This window comes from Salmo trutta, chromosome 3 (genome assembly GCF_901001165.1).
Source record: "Salmo trutta chromosome 3, fSalTru1.1, whole genome shotgun sequence".
Lineage (NCBI taxonomy): Eukaryota > Metazoa > Chordata > Actinopteri > Salmoniformes > Salmonidae > Salmo > Salmo trutta.
In genome coordinates this window covers 8376307-8391186 of record NC_042959.1, presented here as the reverse complement: position 1 = coordinate 8391186, position 14880 = coordinate 8376307, and the positions used below count along the sequence as shown (strand labels likewise).

The 14880-nt window shown below is 46.0% G+C and overlaps 1 protein-coding gene across 2 annotated transcripts in view; it reads right to left on the bottom strand.

Moving 5' to 3' along the window:
* The window catches only part of gria3b (glutamate receptor, ionotropic, AMPA 3b), a 195054-nt gene that overhangs the window by 21106 nt on the left and 159068 nt on the right, over positions 1-14880 (bottom strand). For both annotated transcript variants that reach the window (XM_029722136.1, XM_029722132.1), the window contains exons 10-12: positions 14736-14880; positions 10606-10979; positions 6094-6292 (exon numbers count right to left, since the gene is read on the bottom strand). The exon at positions 14736-14880 is cut by the window's right edge and continues 62 nt beyond it. In XM_029722136.1, the coding sequence (XP_029577996.1) occupies positions 6094-6292; positions 10606-10979; positions 14736-14880 (718 nt within the window). The remainder of the gene's footprint in view (positions 1-6093; positions 6293-10605; positions 10980-14735) is intronic.

Below are 14880 nucleotides of genomic sequence, written 5' to 3'. Positions count from 1 at the left end.
GAATAGAGAGGCTGGAGAGGGACAGAATGGAGAGGAGAGACTGGAGAGGGACAGACTGGAGAGGAGAGGCTGGAGAGGGACAGAATGGCGAGGAGAGGCTGGAGAGGGACAGAATGGAGAGGAGAGACTGGAGAGGGACAGAATGGATAGGCTGGAGACGGACAGAGTGGAGAGGCTGGAGAGGGAGAGAGTGGAGAGGAGAGGCTGGAGGCTGGAGGCAGAATGGAGAGGAGAGATGGGAGACGGACAGAATATTGTGGAGAGACTGAAGAGGAACAGAGTGGAGAGACGAGTCTGGAGAGGGACAGAATGAAGAGAAGAGACTGGAGAGGGACAGAATAGAGAGGAGAGACTGGAGAGGGACAGAATAGAGAGGAGAGGATGGAGAGGGACAGAGTGGAGAGGAGAGGCTGGAGAGGGACAGAGTGGAGAGGAGAGGCTTAAGAAGGACAGAGTGGAGAGGAGAGGATGGAGAGGGACAGAGTGGAAGGGAGAGGGACAGAGTGGAGAGGAGAGGCGGGAGAGGGACAGAGTGGAGAGGAGAGGCTGGATAGGGACAAACTGGAGAGGAGAGGCTGGAGAGGGACAGAGTGGAGAGGAGAGTCTGGAGAGGGACAGAGTGGAGAGTAGAGGCTGGAGAGGGACAGAGTGGAGAGGAGAGGCTGGATAGGGACAGAGTGGAGAGTAGAGGCTGGAGAGGGACAGAGTGGAGAGGAGAGGCTGGAGAGGGAGTGCCCAGACTGGGTAGGCTAGTCTGAATAAGAAGCACAGTCAGGAGAGAGGAGAGACTTGTCAACAGCCCAGAACCCTACAGCCGTCCACTGGGCTCACCAGCCCTGTTTCTCCCTCTCTCCCCTGCCAGCTGTCCCATTTGATGATATGAGGAGAGGAGAGGAGGAGAGATCAGGGATATCTGGATACACTAACTGTGTACAAAATTGGGAAATTATTTTCTAATTGGGAAATGATTTTCTAAATATGGAGACAGTCTGCAGGGCTACATGTACTGTGAATGTAGTTTACTAGCGGGAGAGAGAACGTTTTTGATGATTTTAGATGTTAGCTATCATCTTGAGGCTGATGAACACATTCGTGGGAAATAATTCACCCTATGTTTTGCTGCACCCTTTCCTTCCAGATAGCAAGACAGCTATTGGGGATTTTAAGCTGTGACTGACAGTAGGAGCCTCTTGAATATATCTTTTAAACAATTGACGGGGATAGCTTGTCAAAATCAGGCAGGAGTGAGTTCCAGATCATAGGTCCTCTGAAGGGGAATCTTTATTGAGAATTGTCTGTTCTTGAATGTGGGTGACGTAGCTGTTTCTTTGCTGAGTAATTACGGAATTCATATGTGGTGGTGAAATAGTTTTTTGACGAAAGATCATTATTTAAAGAGCCGTTAACAAATTGAGCAACTTGAAGTTATTTACATAGATACATGTTCAGGAGTCCTAATTGTTTGAAAAGTGATTCTGAATGCACTCTGCAGCCATGCAGATGATATTATTTTTACAGAGCGTTTCTGCAGGCGATATATTGATAGTTATTTGGTATGGTGTGTGCTGGCCCCTGTTACAGTAACTGATGAATGGGAAGATCATCGTGTGATAGAGACTAAGAGCAGTGCCTCTGTTTAGGAGCTATCTCATTTTTGACATGTATCCTCCGTATTTCTTTGCCATTTTAGAAGTTATTGTCTTCATGTGTGGTTTCCATGACAATTTATCATCAATCAAAACACCAAGAAAGTGTGTTGTACAGGCTTGATCAACTGGTATATTTATAAATATGGACCCCTATTGGATTCTCTGTTCTCTGAAAGTCACATATTGCTTTCTATCTTTTAGTGGGAGTGAAAAACTTTCCAAACACACGGCATTATGAAGTTGTGCTGTGCTCTCCAGCCTCACTGTACCTTTCTATAAAAAGAAGCCAGGTGAATTCATCAAATATAAAAGCTGGAGTGTCAGAGGACGATGACATAATTCATTCTGTTTGAAATGTTGTGACTGATTTAAAGGTTCTAGCTGGGATCTACCATATGGGATTAATTCGACCCAAATGTGGTTCCCCAAAAACACACACACACACACGCACACACACACACACGCACACGCACGCAAACGCGCGCGCACACGCACGCGCGCACACACACACACACACGCACACATGTGCTTATGCATAAAACAAATTACAATGAAAGAAAAGCTTTTTGTAAAGTTAGTGTGGGAGAGGTGGAAAAATGATTGTCATCGATCAATAATGACAAACCTCCTGGCATTGACAAATTAGATGGAAAGCTACTGAGGATGGTAGCTGACTCTATAGACACTCCTATCTGTCATATCTTTAATCTGAGCCCAGAGGAACGTCTTTGTCCTCAGGCCTGGAGGGAAGCCAAAGTCATTCCACTACCCAAGAATGGCAAAGCAGCCTTTACTGGTTCTAACAGCAGACCTATCAGCTTGCTGCCAGCTCTTAGTAAACAGTTGGGAAAAAATTGTGTTTGACCAAATGCAATGCTATATCTCTGTAAACATATTAACAACAGCATGCGTGCATAGAGAAGGGCATTCAACATGTACTGCACTGATATATATTAATAATAACACGATTGTGAGAGCTGTACTGTTAGATTTCAGTGCAGCTGTTGATATTGCTGACAATAACCTGTTGTTGAGAAAACTTGTGCTATGGCTTTTCAACCTCTGCCATTCCTTGGAATCACAGCTACAGTGTATCTCTCCAATATAACTCAGAGGGTGTACTTTAATGGAAGCTTCTCTAATGTCAAACATGTAAAGTGTGGTGTACCACAGGGCAGCTCTCTAGGCCCTCTACTCTTTTCCATGTTTTACCAAAAACCTGCCACTGGCATTAAACAAAGCATGTGTGTCCATCTAAGTCACTGAAATCATTAACAAAGAGTTGCATCCCATTTTGGAATGGGTGGCCAGTAATAAACTGGTCCTGAACATCTCTAAAACTAAGAGTCTTGTATTTGGTACAAATCATTCCCTAAGTTCTAGACATCAGCTGAATCTGGTAATGAATGGTGTGGCTGTTGTACAAGTTGAGGAGACTAAATTACTTGGTTTTACCTTAGATTGTGAACTGTCATGGTCAAAACGTATAGATTCAATGGTTGTAAAGATGGGGAGAGGTCTGTCCGTAACAAAGAGATGCTCTGCTTTTTTGACACCAAAAAGCAAGTCCTGAAGGCTCTAGTTTTGTCTTATCTTGATTATTGTCCAGTCATATGGTCATGAGCTGCAAAGAAAGACCTAGTTAAGCTGCAGCTGGCCCAGAACAGAGCGGCACGTCTTGCTCTTCATTGTAATCAGAGGGCTGATATAAATACTATGCATGCTAGTCTCTCTTGGCTGAGAGTTGAGGAGAGACAGACTGTGTCACTTCCTGTTTTTATAAGAAACATTAATGTGTTGGAAATTTCTAATTGTTTACTTAGTCACTGACACACACACTTACCCCACCAGACATGCCACCAGGGGTCTTTTCACAGTCCCCAGGTCCAGGACAAATTCAAGGAAACATACAGTATTATACAGAGTCATGAGTGCATGGAACTCCCTTCTATCTAATATACATATATACATGCAGCGTAAGTGAACAGTAAAACCTGGTTTCAAAAACCAATAAAGTAACACCTCACGGCACAACGCCTCTCCCACATGTGACCTACTGGTTGTGTATGAACTGACATGTGACCTACTGGTTGTGTATGAACTGACATGTGACCTACTGGTTGTGTGTATGAACTGACATGTGACCTACTGGTTGTGTGTATGTACTGACATGTGACCTACTGGTTGTGTGTATGTACTGACATGTGACCTACTGGTTGTGTGTATGAACTGACATGTGACCTACTGGTTGTGTGTATGTACTGACATGTGACCTACTGGTTGTGTGTATGAACTGACATGTGACCTACTGGTTGTGTGTATGTACTGACATGTGACCTACTGGTTGTGTGTATGTACTGACATGTGACCTACTTGGTGTGTGTATGAACTGACATGTGACCTACTGGTTGTGTGTATGAACTGACATGTGACCTACTGGTTGTGTGTATGAACTGTGTGTAACTGATAGATAGATGTACACACACTCTATGGTAATGTTTTTAAATGTATGTAATTTTTTAAAGTATTTTGTTTGTAATGTCTTTTTCATTATGTGTCGGACCTCTTCCCAACAAATCAAAATCGAATCAAAAATCACACACACGCACGCGCGCACGCACACACACACACACACACACACACACACACACAGAACTTGAGCCCATGAATCAGTGTTATTTTCTCTCCAGTTTTAATTAAAGTCCTGTGGAACAACGCGACGCACCTCATTTCTACTCTGAAGGCTCTGGCTGGAACTAGGACACTCATTATATGGAATACGTGAAATCTGTCTTCAGCTCCCCAACCAGGCCTCAGTAAGTGTGTGTGTGTGTGTGTGTCTTCTACAGTATTCATTATGTTATTCACTATGTTAGTCCCTGGCTGTGTCCACTGTTCTGCATATCAAATGACCTGGACATTACATACACATTCGCTAATTGCCACTTCTCATAATAAGATATAAGGTTTTAGTACACCCACTCTCTCTCTCTCTCTCTCTCTCTCTCTCTCTCTCTCTTTCTCTCTGCCATCTCATTGTCTAAACAGTACTTCAGCTTTGAGACTACATCATAACATATTCCCAGCAACATTTAATATGTTATACTTTAAATAGAGATTGTAAATACCAAATGATTATAAACATAATTATCTATTATCACAACAGTGTGTTACAGTACATTCTAATGTACCTCCTCCACAATTTAGTTGCTACTTCTTGCAAGATGTCCATACTGTTTCAATTCACTTGCTCTAGTACCCGCTGTTTGCACTAGCTGTATATTCCAGTATCACGTGATGTGTTACAGTACATTGTAATCAAACTCCTCCACTCTGGCACAACGGGCTGTGTTGTATTGTATGTACGCTGATAAGAGGGATGGATGAACTCTCGGATGAGAATTTGGTTAATCATTTATAACTTAATTGGCTCGTCGGTCCCCCTCTGCCAGAGGACATATGGCTTCCTTCCATCTCCTCTGCTCCTATTGGCCTGGAGATCCTTTATTCATCAGCTCCAATTTACCATGCAGCAGCAGCCAGCTAATTAGGTTTGGTGAACTGACCCCTCTGAGTTACTGTAGGGCTGATGTGGACTCTCTGATTAGAACTCTGTTTCATCACCTTAAAGAGTGTGTGTGTGTGTGTGTGTGTGTGTGTGTGTGTGTGTGTGTGTGTGTGTGTGTGTGTGTGTGTGTGTGTGTGTGTGTGTGTGTGTGTGTGTGTGTGTTAGACACGTCATTAGCAATCAGACATTCTGCTGATCAGACTAACTGTCTCAAAGTTGGACAAGACCAGCATAACCAAATTGCCACTCCATAAAATCACCATTCATGTGTCATCACGTTTCAAGAAGCACTTTACACGCTCCTCCGCACCTCGACAGTTCTTATTACATGTTCTGTGGCCTTGATTGAAATACGGGATGGCTTTTGTCAGAGATACAGTGTTGACGGTAGTAAATGAAAGTGTACAGCTGTACTGAAGAGGTTTCAGGGACTTGGTTTCAGTTAAGAACAAATTCTTATTTACAATGACGGCCTAGGAACAGTGGGTTAACTGCCTTGTTCAGGTGATTCAATCTAGTAGCATTTCGGTTACTGGCCCAACGCTCTAACCACTAGGCTACCTGCCACCCAATGATATCAGACCAAAACACTCTCTTTTTACAATGTATTCTGCCACAGTACTTGCCGATTGACCATTTGTACTAAAACTAGCCGACCAGCCAGTTGTACCAAGTTACCAGCAGTAATTGCCGAAGGTCAAATCCTAACTTTCACTTAAGTCATGCATTGATGTCAATGGGAGAATAAGTGAAAATGTGACTTTAAGTGGACGATAGGATTGGCCCCTGAATGACCAGTTGAGATGATCAACCCGGTGTACCAACTAGCTGATAGACCTGTTGTTAGCAACAGCATTCCGGTGTTCCGTTACTCACCCTAAAGAACTCTTTGGTGGAACCAGCATCCAGAGTTCCGTAGGCGATCTCAGTCTGTTTAGCCAGGTCCTCAGCACTCTCTATGGGGGACACCATCCTCTCCACTGTGAGGAAAGCAGCCAGGTTGGCCGTATAGGAGGAGATGATGATGAGAGTGAAAAACCACCACACGCCCCCTACTATTCTCCCTGATAGGGACCTGGGAGAGAGAGAGAGAGAGAGAGAGAGAGAGAGAGAGAGAGAGAGAGAGAGAGAGAGAGAGAGAGAGAGAGAGAGAGAGCGAGAGAGCGAGAGAGGTAGAGAGAGAGGTAGAGAGAGAGGTAGAGAGAGAGGTAGAGAGAGAGAGAGGTAGAAAGAGAGAGAGAGATGGAGGGAAGGAGGGAGGGAGGGAGGGAGAGAAAGATTTAACATTTTGTACATATTCATTGCTTATTTCACTTTTGTTCATTATCTACTTCACTTGCTTTGGCAATGTTAACATATGTTTCCATTGCCAATAAAGCCCTTTAATTTGACATTTGAATTGAATTGAGAGAGAGGTAGAGAGCGAGAGAGAGGTAGAGAGAGAGGTAGAGCGAGAGAGGTAGAGAGAGAGAGAGGGGGGAGAGAGAGAGGGGGGGAGAGAGAGCAGATGAGAGATATAGAGGGAGAGAGCAATAGAAAGAGAGAGAAAAAGGGGAGTAAAAGAGAGGTGGAGAGATACAGAGAGATAGAGAGAGAGAGAGAGAGAAAGGGAGGAAGAAGGAGAGAGAGGCAGGAAGAGAGAGTGAGAGAGTGAGATAGATAAACAGAAAGAGAGAAGGAAACAGAGAGGGGAGAAGAGAGGGAGCATTAACAAAACATTATAGAGATATGCCATTAGCAGAGCTTGTAAACCCACTGCAGGCGGTGGACCACAGCTCCCTGGAACACCGTCCTTTAAGCCCATAAAAACCTTGGTTAGCCTGGCTATAAAAACCTAAAGCTGAGTCAGTATATTCCAATACAATATTAAACTGTGAAACTACCCTGGAGTCCAGGAATATATCATACAACAAGGTGCTGGTCTCTAGATTTACAGTTTGCGCTACTGCACCAATGCACCTAGCCTGTTACAGTATGACTGACCAGGTCACTGGAACCTAGTCTTTTACAGCAGACTGTTACAGTATGACTGTTACAGTATGACTGACCAGGTCACTGGAACCTAGTCTTTTACAGCAGACTGTTACAGCATGACTGACCAGCTCACTGGAACCTAGTCTTTTACAGTATGACTGTTACAGTATGACTGACCAGCTCACTGGAACCTAGTCTTTTACAGTGGCCTGTTACAGTATGACTGACCAGGTCACTGGAACCTAGTCTTTTACAGTGGCCTGTTACAGTATGACTGACCAGGTCACTGGAACCTAGTCTTTTACAGTATGACTGTTACAGTATGACTGACCAGCTCACTGGAACCTACTCTTTTACAGTGGCCTGTTACAGTATGACTGACCAGCTCACTGGAACCTAGTCTTTTACAGTGGCCTGTTACAGTATGACTGACCAGCTCACTGGAACCTAGTCTTTTACAGTATGACTGTTACAGTATGACTGACCAGCTCACTGGAACCTACTCTTTTACAGTGGCCTGTTACAGTATGACTGACCAGGTCACTGGAACCTAGTCTTTTACAGTGGCCTGTTACAGTATGACTGACCAGCTCACTGGAACCTAGTCTTTTACAGTATGACTGTTACAGTATGACTGACCAGCTCACTGGAACCTAGTCTTTTACAGTATGACTGTTACAGTATGACTGACCAGCTCACTGGAACCTACTCTTTTACAGTGGCCTGTTACAGTATGACTGACCAGCTCACTGGAACCTAGTCTTTTACAGTGGCCTGTTACAGTATGACTGACACAGCTCACTAGTCTCTGACCCTATACACAGTTTATCCAACAGTACATCAGTATATCCAACAGTACATCAGTATATCCAACTTCAGTACATCAGTATATCCAACAGTACATCAGTATATCCAACAGTACATCAGTATATCCAACAGTACATCAGTATATCCAACTTCAGTACATCAGTATATCCAACTTCAGTACATCAGTATATCCAACAGTACATCAGTATATCCAACAGTACATCAGTTTATCCAACAGTACATCAGTTTATCCAACAGTACATCAGTTTATCCAACAGTACATCAGTATATCCAACAGTACATCAGTATATCCAACAGTACATCAGTTTATCCAACAGTACATCAGTATATCCAACAGTACATCAGTATATCCAACAGTACATCAGTATATCCAACAGTACATCAGTATATCCAGCAGTATATCCAACTTCAACTGAGAAACTCGGGGAATACGTGACAAGGTCTTTTAAATATAGATGTTTTAATGATGTCATGTCATCCAGCAGACTCATCACCAGCAGTGTTTTCTGGGATCAGAAAGTGTAATGTCAACCTAACCAGGCCTGTAGCATGAGGTCACGTGATCATATAGACCCAAAGCCATATCACAGAAGTATTGATCATGTAGGCCATGGACATTATATTGCCATTTCAAACACAACTGAGCCTAATAACCGTAATACATCTGTAATAAGTGCGCTGTCGGATAGTGAAGTGCTGAAGCGAAGAACGTAGTGTGGCAGAGAAAACTCATTGTTTTAGGACGCTTGAACAACCCTCTGACTGATTGACCTTAAAGATCTATCTGACTGCTCAGTAGTATTGTTGAATAACATCACTAAGCTCTATTGAGAGGAGAGACTTCATAATGGGCATGATGTATAACACGGGAATAAAATACAACTGGCACACAGACACGTTTCCATTTGAGTCATTAAGCAGACACCCTTATGCAGAGTGATTTGCGGTGTCGTACCGGGTGTCGTACCGGGTGTCGTACCGGGTGTCGTACCGCCTGCCGTACCGGGTGTCGTACCGGGTGTCGTACCGCCTGCCGTACCGGGTGTCGTACCGGGTGTCGTACCGGGTGCCGTACCGGGTGTCGTACCGGGTGTCGTACCGGGTGTCGTACCGTACTTCGTGTCGTACCGGGTGTCGTACCGCGTGTCGTGCCGGGTGTCGTACCGCCTGCCGTACCGGGTGTCGTACCGGGTGTCGTACCGGGTGTCGTACCGGGTGCCGTACCGGGTGTCGTACCGGGTGTCGTACCGGATGTCGTACCGGGTGTCGTACCGGGTGCCGTACCGGGTGTCGTACCGGGTGTCGTACCGGGTGTCGTACCGGGTGTCGTACCGGGTGCCGTACCGGGTGTCGTACCGGGTGTCGTACCGCGGGGTCGTACCGGGTGTCGTACCGGGTGTTGTACCGCGTGTCGTACCGCGTGTCGTACCGCGGGGTCGTACCGGGTGTCGTACCGGGTGTCATACCGCGTGTCGTACCGCGTGTCGTACCGGGTGTCATACCGCGTGTCGTGCCGCGTGTCGTACCGGGTGTCGTACCGCGTGTCGTACCGCGTGTCGTGCCGGGTGTCATAACGGGTGTCGTGCCGTGTGTCGTACCGGGTATCGTACCGGGTGTCGTACCGGGTGTCGTACCGCGTGTCGTACCGGGTGTCGTACCGCGTGTCGTACCGGGTGTCGTGCCGGGTGTCGTAACGGGTGTCGTGCCGTGTGTCGTACCGGGTATCGTACCGGGTGTCGTACCGGGTGTCGTACCGCGTGTCGTACCGGGTGTCGTACCGGGTGTCGTACCGGGTGTCGTGCCGCGTGTCGTACCGGGTGTCGTACCGGGTGTCGTGCCGCGCGTCGTACCGGGTGTCGTACCGCGTGTCGTACCGCGTGTCGTACCGGGTGTCGTGCCGCGTGTCGTACCGGGTGTCGTACCGGGTGTCGTACCGGGTGTCGTACCGCGTGTCGTACCGCGTGTCGTACCGGGTGTCGTGCCGCGTGTCGTACCGGGTGTCGTGCCGCGTGTCGTGCCGGGTGTCGTACCGGGTGTCGTACCGCGTGTCGCGCCATGTGCTGTGCCGCATGCCGTTATATTTTTACATCAGATGTACCCCATTATATTTTTACATCAGATGTACCCCATTATATTTTTACATCAGATGTACCCCATTATATTTTTACATCAGATGTACCCCATTATATTTTTACATCAGATGTACCCCATTATATTTTTACATCAGATGTACCCCATTATATTTTTACATTAGATCTACCCCATTGTATTTACAGCCAGGTCAGCCATGATACAAGTCAGTACTCGACGTCCATCCATGTCTGAGGACGTCTGGAGATGATGTGGAAACAGGCCACTAGGGGCAACAGTGAACACTGTTACAGTACCTTCAAGCATCTGCCTCTGATTCCAAAGGTTGAATGTTCGAACCCAGGCATTGAAAATTTGAAATCTTGAAGAACTTAGAAATGTAACGTTTGAGAAACATGGATGAACGTCATATTCTGATTTGAGACTCTGAGAGCTGGTAGTGTATTTCTACATCAGATCTACCCCATTGTATTTCTAGGTCAGATTGTATCCTACCTGGGTGATATCTCACATCCTTGCTGCATGAAGGCTCCCAGAGAGAACCACAGAGAGTTGAAGATGCCAAAGTCGTTGGGAGGATCTGGAGGTGTCTGGGGGTCTTTGGTCTCATCCTGTTCATCCAGGTTCCACTCATAAGGGCTGAAACGGCTGACCAGGAACAGGACCACACTGACACCGATGTAGGCGAACACAATACACATCCAGATCTCATAGGCCAGCGGGTCCAGGAAGGAGAACACCCCGGGTTTAGACTTCTGGGGCTTCTTGATCATTATGGAGATGCCCAGAGACATGAAGGGCTTGGAGAAGTCGATCACCTCCTCACGGACCAGGGTTATGGTGAGAGGTGCCACAGCTATATCTGCTCTCTGGAAACAGGGACATGGAGAGAGGGTTAGTTTGGTTCTGTCTCAGATATGGTATTTCATCTAGATATTATGCATCATTTGAGGTAGAATGAAATAAAAATGAGTTTGATAAATAAAGGTCCTTACTTAACTTACATAAAGTTTTCGTGAGTTTCTTAAAATATTGGCCTACGGTTGTGCTTTATAGTCTCAAAGCGGACAAAACAAAACAACATGAAGGGAAAGGAAAAGCTTGTACAGTCTGTACCTCAGGATACTTTTAATCAACACAACAACAACATCAAAGAAACATCCTATATAGAATGAATAATGTGTAGCATGTGTACTACATTAAGTACAGAGTCTCAACACACACAAGAGATTAGAGAAGAGAGCAGAGAGGGAGAAAAAGGCAAAGATTGAATGGCAAAAATATTTTCAAACATTTCATGTTCACAATCACCAAAAATGATTTCTAGACACAGATTGGGCATAATTAGAAACACATAAATGGGTGTTCGTCAGATGTGAAATATGTTGTACCCACATGGTGCAGTGTCTACCCCTGTCTAGTTAGTTTAAAGCTTTCTGACTGTGGGAGACTGATTGGGTCTAACCAGAGGGATGCTAAGAACAGGCTGGAAACAAATAATAGTACAAATAAGTACAAATAATAACATACATTACAGAAATCCATTTCCGTTTATCTTTGGTTTATGAAACTCACAGTGAATGTCAATACATCATAACATAATTTGCATATAAATAGCTAATTAAAGGTAATACGTTTTTTATTTGTAAGGCAGGGGAAGGCAGGGGAAATATCCCCAAAACAAACACAATCCCTGTGTCCCAAACGGTAGCCTATTCCCTATTGGCCCTGTCCAAAGTGGTGCACAGGTAGGGAATAGGGTGGCATTTGGGATGTGGGATGCAGCCAAGGCTTTTCAGGACAGATGAATTTGCTGGTCATCTTTCTGTAACACAACAGTAAATATATACACCAGTGTAACTGTTATGTAGATGTGTCTAACAGAACAGCTCTGATTTAAATTACAGCCTTTAAAATGGTGGGAGAAACACAGTAACCCAAGGCTGTGTGAGTAAACCACTCCAGTTCAGCATCCCTCCCTCCCTCCCTCCCTCCCTGCCTCCCTCCCCCCTCCTCCTCCCTCCCTCCCTCCTCCCTCCCTCCCTCCCTCCCTCCCTCCCTCCCTTCCAACCTCCTAGCCCCCTTCCCTCCCTCCCTGCCTCCCTCCCTCCCTCCTCCCTCCCTCCCTCCCTCCCTCCCTGCCTCCCTCCCTCCTTTCCAACCTCCTAGCCCCCTTCCCTCCCTGACTGCCTCCCTCCCCCCTCCCCCCTCCCTCCCTCCCTCCCTCCCTCCCTCCCTCCCTCCCTCCCTGCCTCCCTCCCTCCCTCCCTTCCAACCTCCTAGCCCCCTTCCCTCCCTGACTGCCTCCCTCCCCCCTCCCCCCTCCCTCCCTCCCTCCCATCCCATTCACAGCGCCTCCATGCCTGGAAGAGACGAGACAAATGCTTTTGTCATCTACATTATTTTAATCTCCCAAGCTCCCTTTCATCTTTTTCTCTTATTTTCTTTCTTTCTCTCGTTCTTTCTGTCTCTTTCTTTCTTTCCTCCCCACCATGGCTTGTTACCAAAACGCATCTTTGAAAGTGGTGATGGCACTTTTTACTATTAAAATGATGGGCTTTCTTTCTTTGTTAAAAAACAGCAGTAATCAGAGTTACTGCTGCAGCTTGGGTGTAGCATACGACACAATTAATGAATCAAACAACAGCGTTTGTATTGTAGCCTAACCCATTGTGTTTCTACAACAACAACAAAAAATGTGTAGAAGAAGAAAAAGGTGATAAAGCAACATGGGGAGAGAAGGGTCAAACGGTGGGGAAATACACCAATAAACACAATGACGGCAGCAGAGCTATAACATAACCTCCTAATCCTAACGGTGTCCGTGGTAACGGTCAATCAATACAGAAGAGAATACAACCATAAAGAAAGCGTTTCAGAGCTTCAGGGCTGACCTTTAAAACACAACTAAGACCGCATTAGTTAACTGGTCAGAAGGTCACCCAAATTTAACTCAATCATTAGACCTGCTTGGCCTGACTCTCCAGTTATAAACAACCACACTGAGACACAGTGGATGATGACAGACATAAACAACCACACTGAGACACAGTGGATGATGACGGACATAAATAACCACACTGAGACACAGTGGATGGATGACGGACATAAATAACCACACTGAGAGGCGGTAGATGGATGACAGACATAAACAACCACACTGAGAGGCAGTGGATGGATGACGGACATAAATAACCACACTGAGAGGCGGTAGATGGATGACAGACATAAACAACCACACTGAGAGGCAGTGGATGGATGACGGACATAAATAACCACACTGAGAGGCAGTGGATGGATGACGGACATAAATAACCACACTGAGAGGCGGTGGATGGACAGACGGGTGGATGGTGATTGGGCCGGGTGTTCTTTCTCCATCTGATGGGAATGTGTGTGTGTGTGTGTGTGTGTGTGTGTGTGAGAACGTTTCCCATTCAGAGGATAATTTCCCAGCGTTAGTGAGCTAAACCAGGAAATGACTACATCCCAAATGGCACTCTATTCCCTATATAGTGTACTACCCACAGGGCTCCTTTCAAAAGTAGTGCACTATGTAGGGAACACAGTACCATTTGGGATGTAGGCAATCTCTCCCGGCTGATGGTGGTGGAATTGAACAGATGAGGAAACCTAACCCTCATCCATTTTATATACAGCCCTTGGCCCTGCTCCTCGATCGTCGTCTCGGAGGGGCGGGAGTAAAGGGGAATCGTTTCGGAGGGTTTGAGGCATTTAAAGGGGACTAGTGAGAAATGTAAAAGTGGGACTGAGAGCACCAGAAGATACTGATGTGAGAGGTCAGAGCCCGTATTCAGAAAGCTTCTCAGAGTAGGAGTGCCGGTTTAAGATCAGTTTAGCCTTTTAGACCACAGTGAACACAGTGACATAGACAAGGGGCCCAAACCTACATCAGAGACAAGGGGCCCAAACCTACATCAGAGACAAGGGGGCCCAAACCTACATCAGAGACAAGGGGCCCAAACCTACATCAGAGACAAGGGGCCCAAACCTACATCAGAGACAAGGGGCCCAAACCTACATCAGAGACAAGGGGGTCCAAACCTACATCAGAGACAAGGGGGTCCAAACCTACATCAGAGACAAGGGGCCCAAACCTACATCAGAGACAAGGGGGCCTAAACCTACATCAGAGACAAGGGGGCCTAAACCTACATCAGAGACAAGGGGGTCCAAACCTACATCAGAGACAAGGGGCCCAAACCTACATCAGAGACAAGGGGCCCAAACCTACATCAGAGACAAGGGGGTCCAAACCTACATCAGAGACAAGGGGCCCAAACCTACATCAGAGACAAGGGGGTCCAAACCTACATCAGAGCACCAGTTGTACTTTATAGCCTGTCTCCTATTGACGTAAACACTGTAACACAATCACATTGTTAAGACATAACTTTTCTCTTTCAACTGCCGGTAGTAAATGTTTAAACAAATGTTCCGTCCCAAATGGAACTCTATTCACAAAATATTGTGCACGATATAGAGCCCTATGGATCCTGGTCATTAGCAGTGCACTATATAGGGAATAAAGTGCTATTTGGGACGTATCCTTTGGTGAAGTAACAATGAACATCAGTGAGAGACTGAGAGATGACTCCACTCACCCCATAGACCAGTTCCCCCACCATCCCGTTCCACGTCTTGGTGTCTGGATCCCGCGCACCATACTTCCCGTCTGCTACTACTGACAGTTTGTATCTTATCCCCACGTGTTTTGCAATTTCGGCAGCTAAATCGACACAGTAGCCT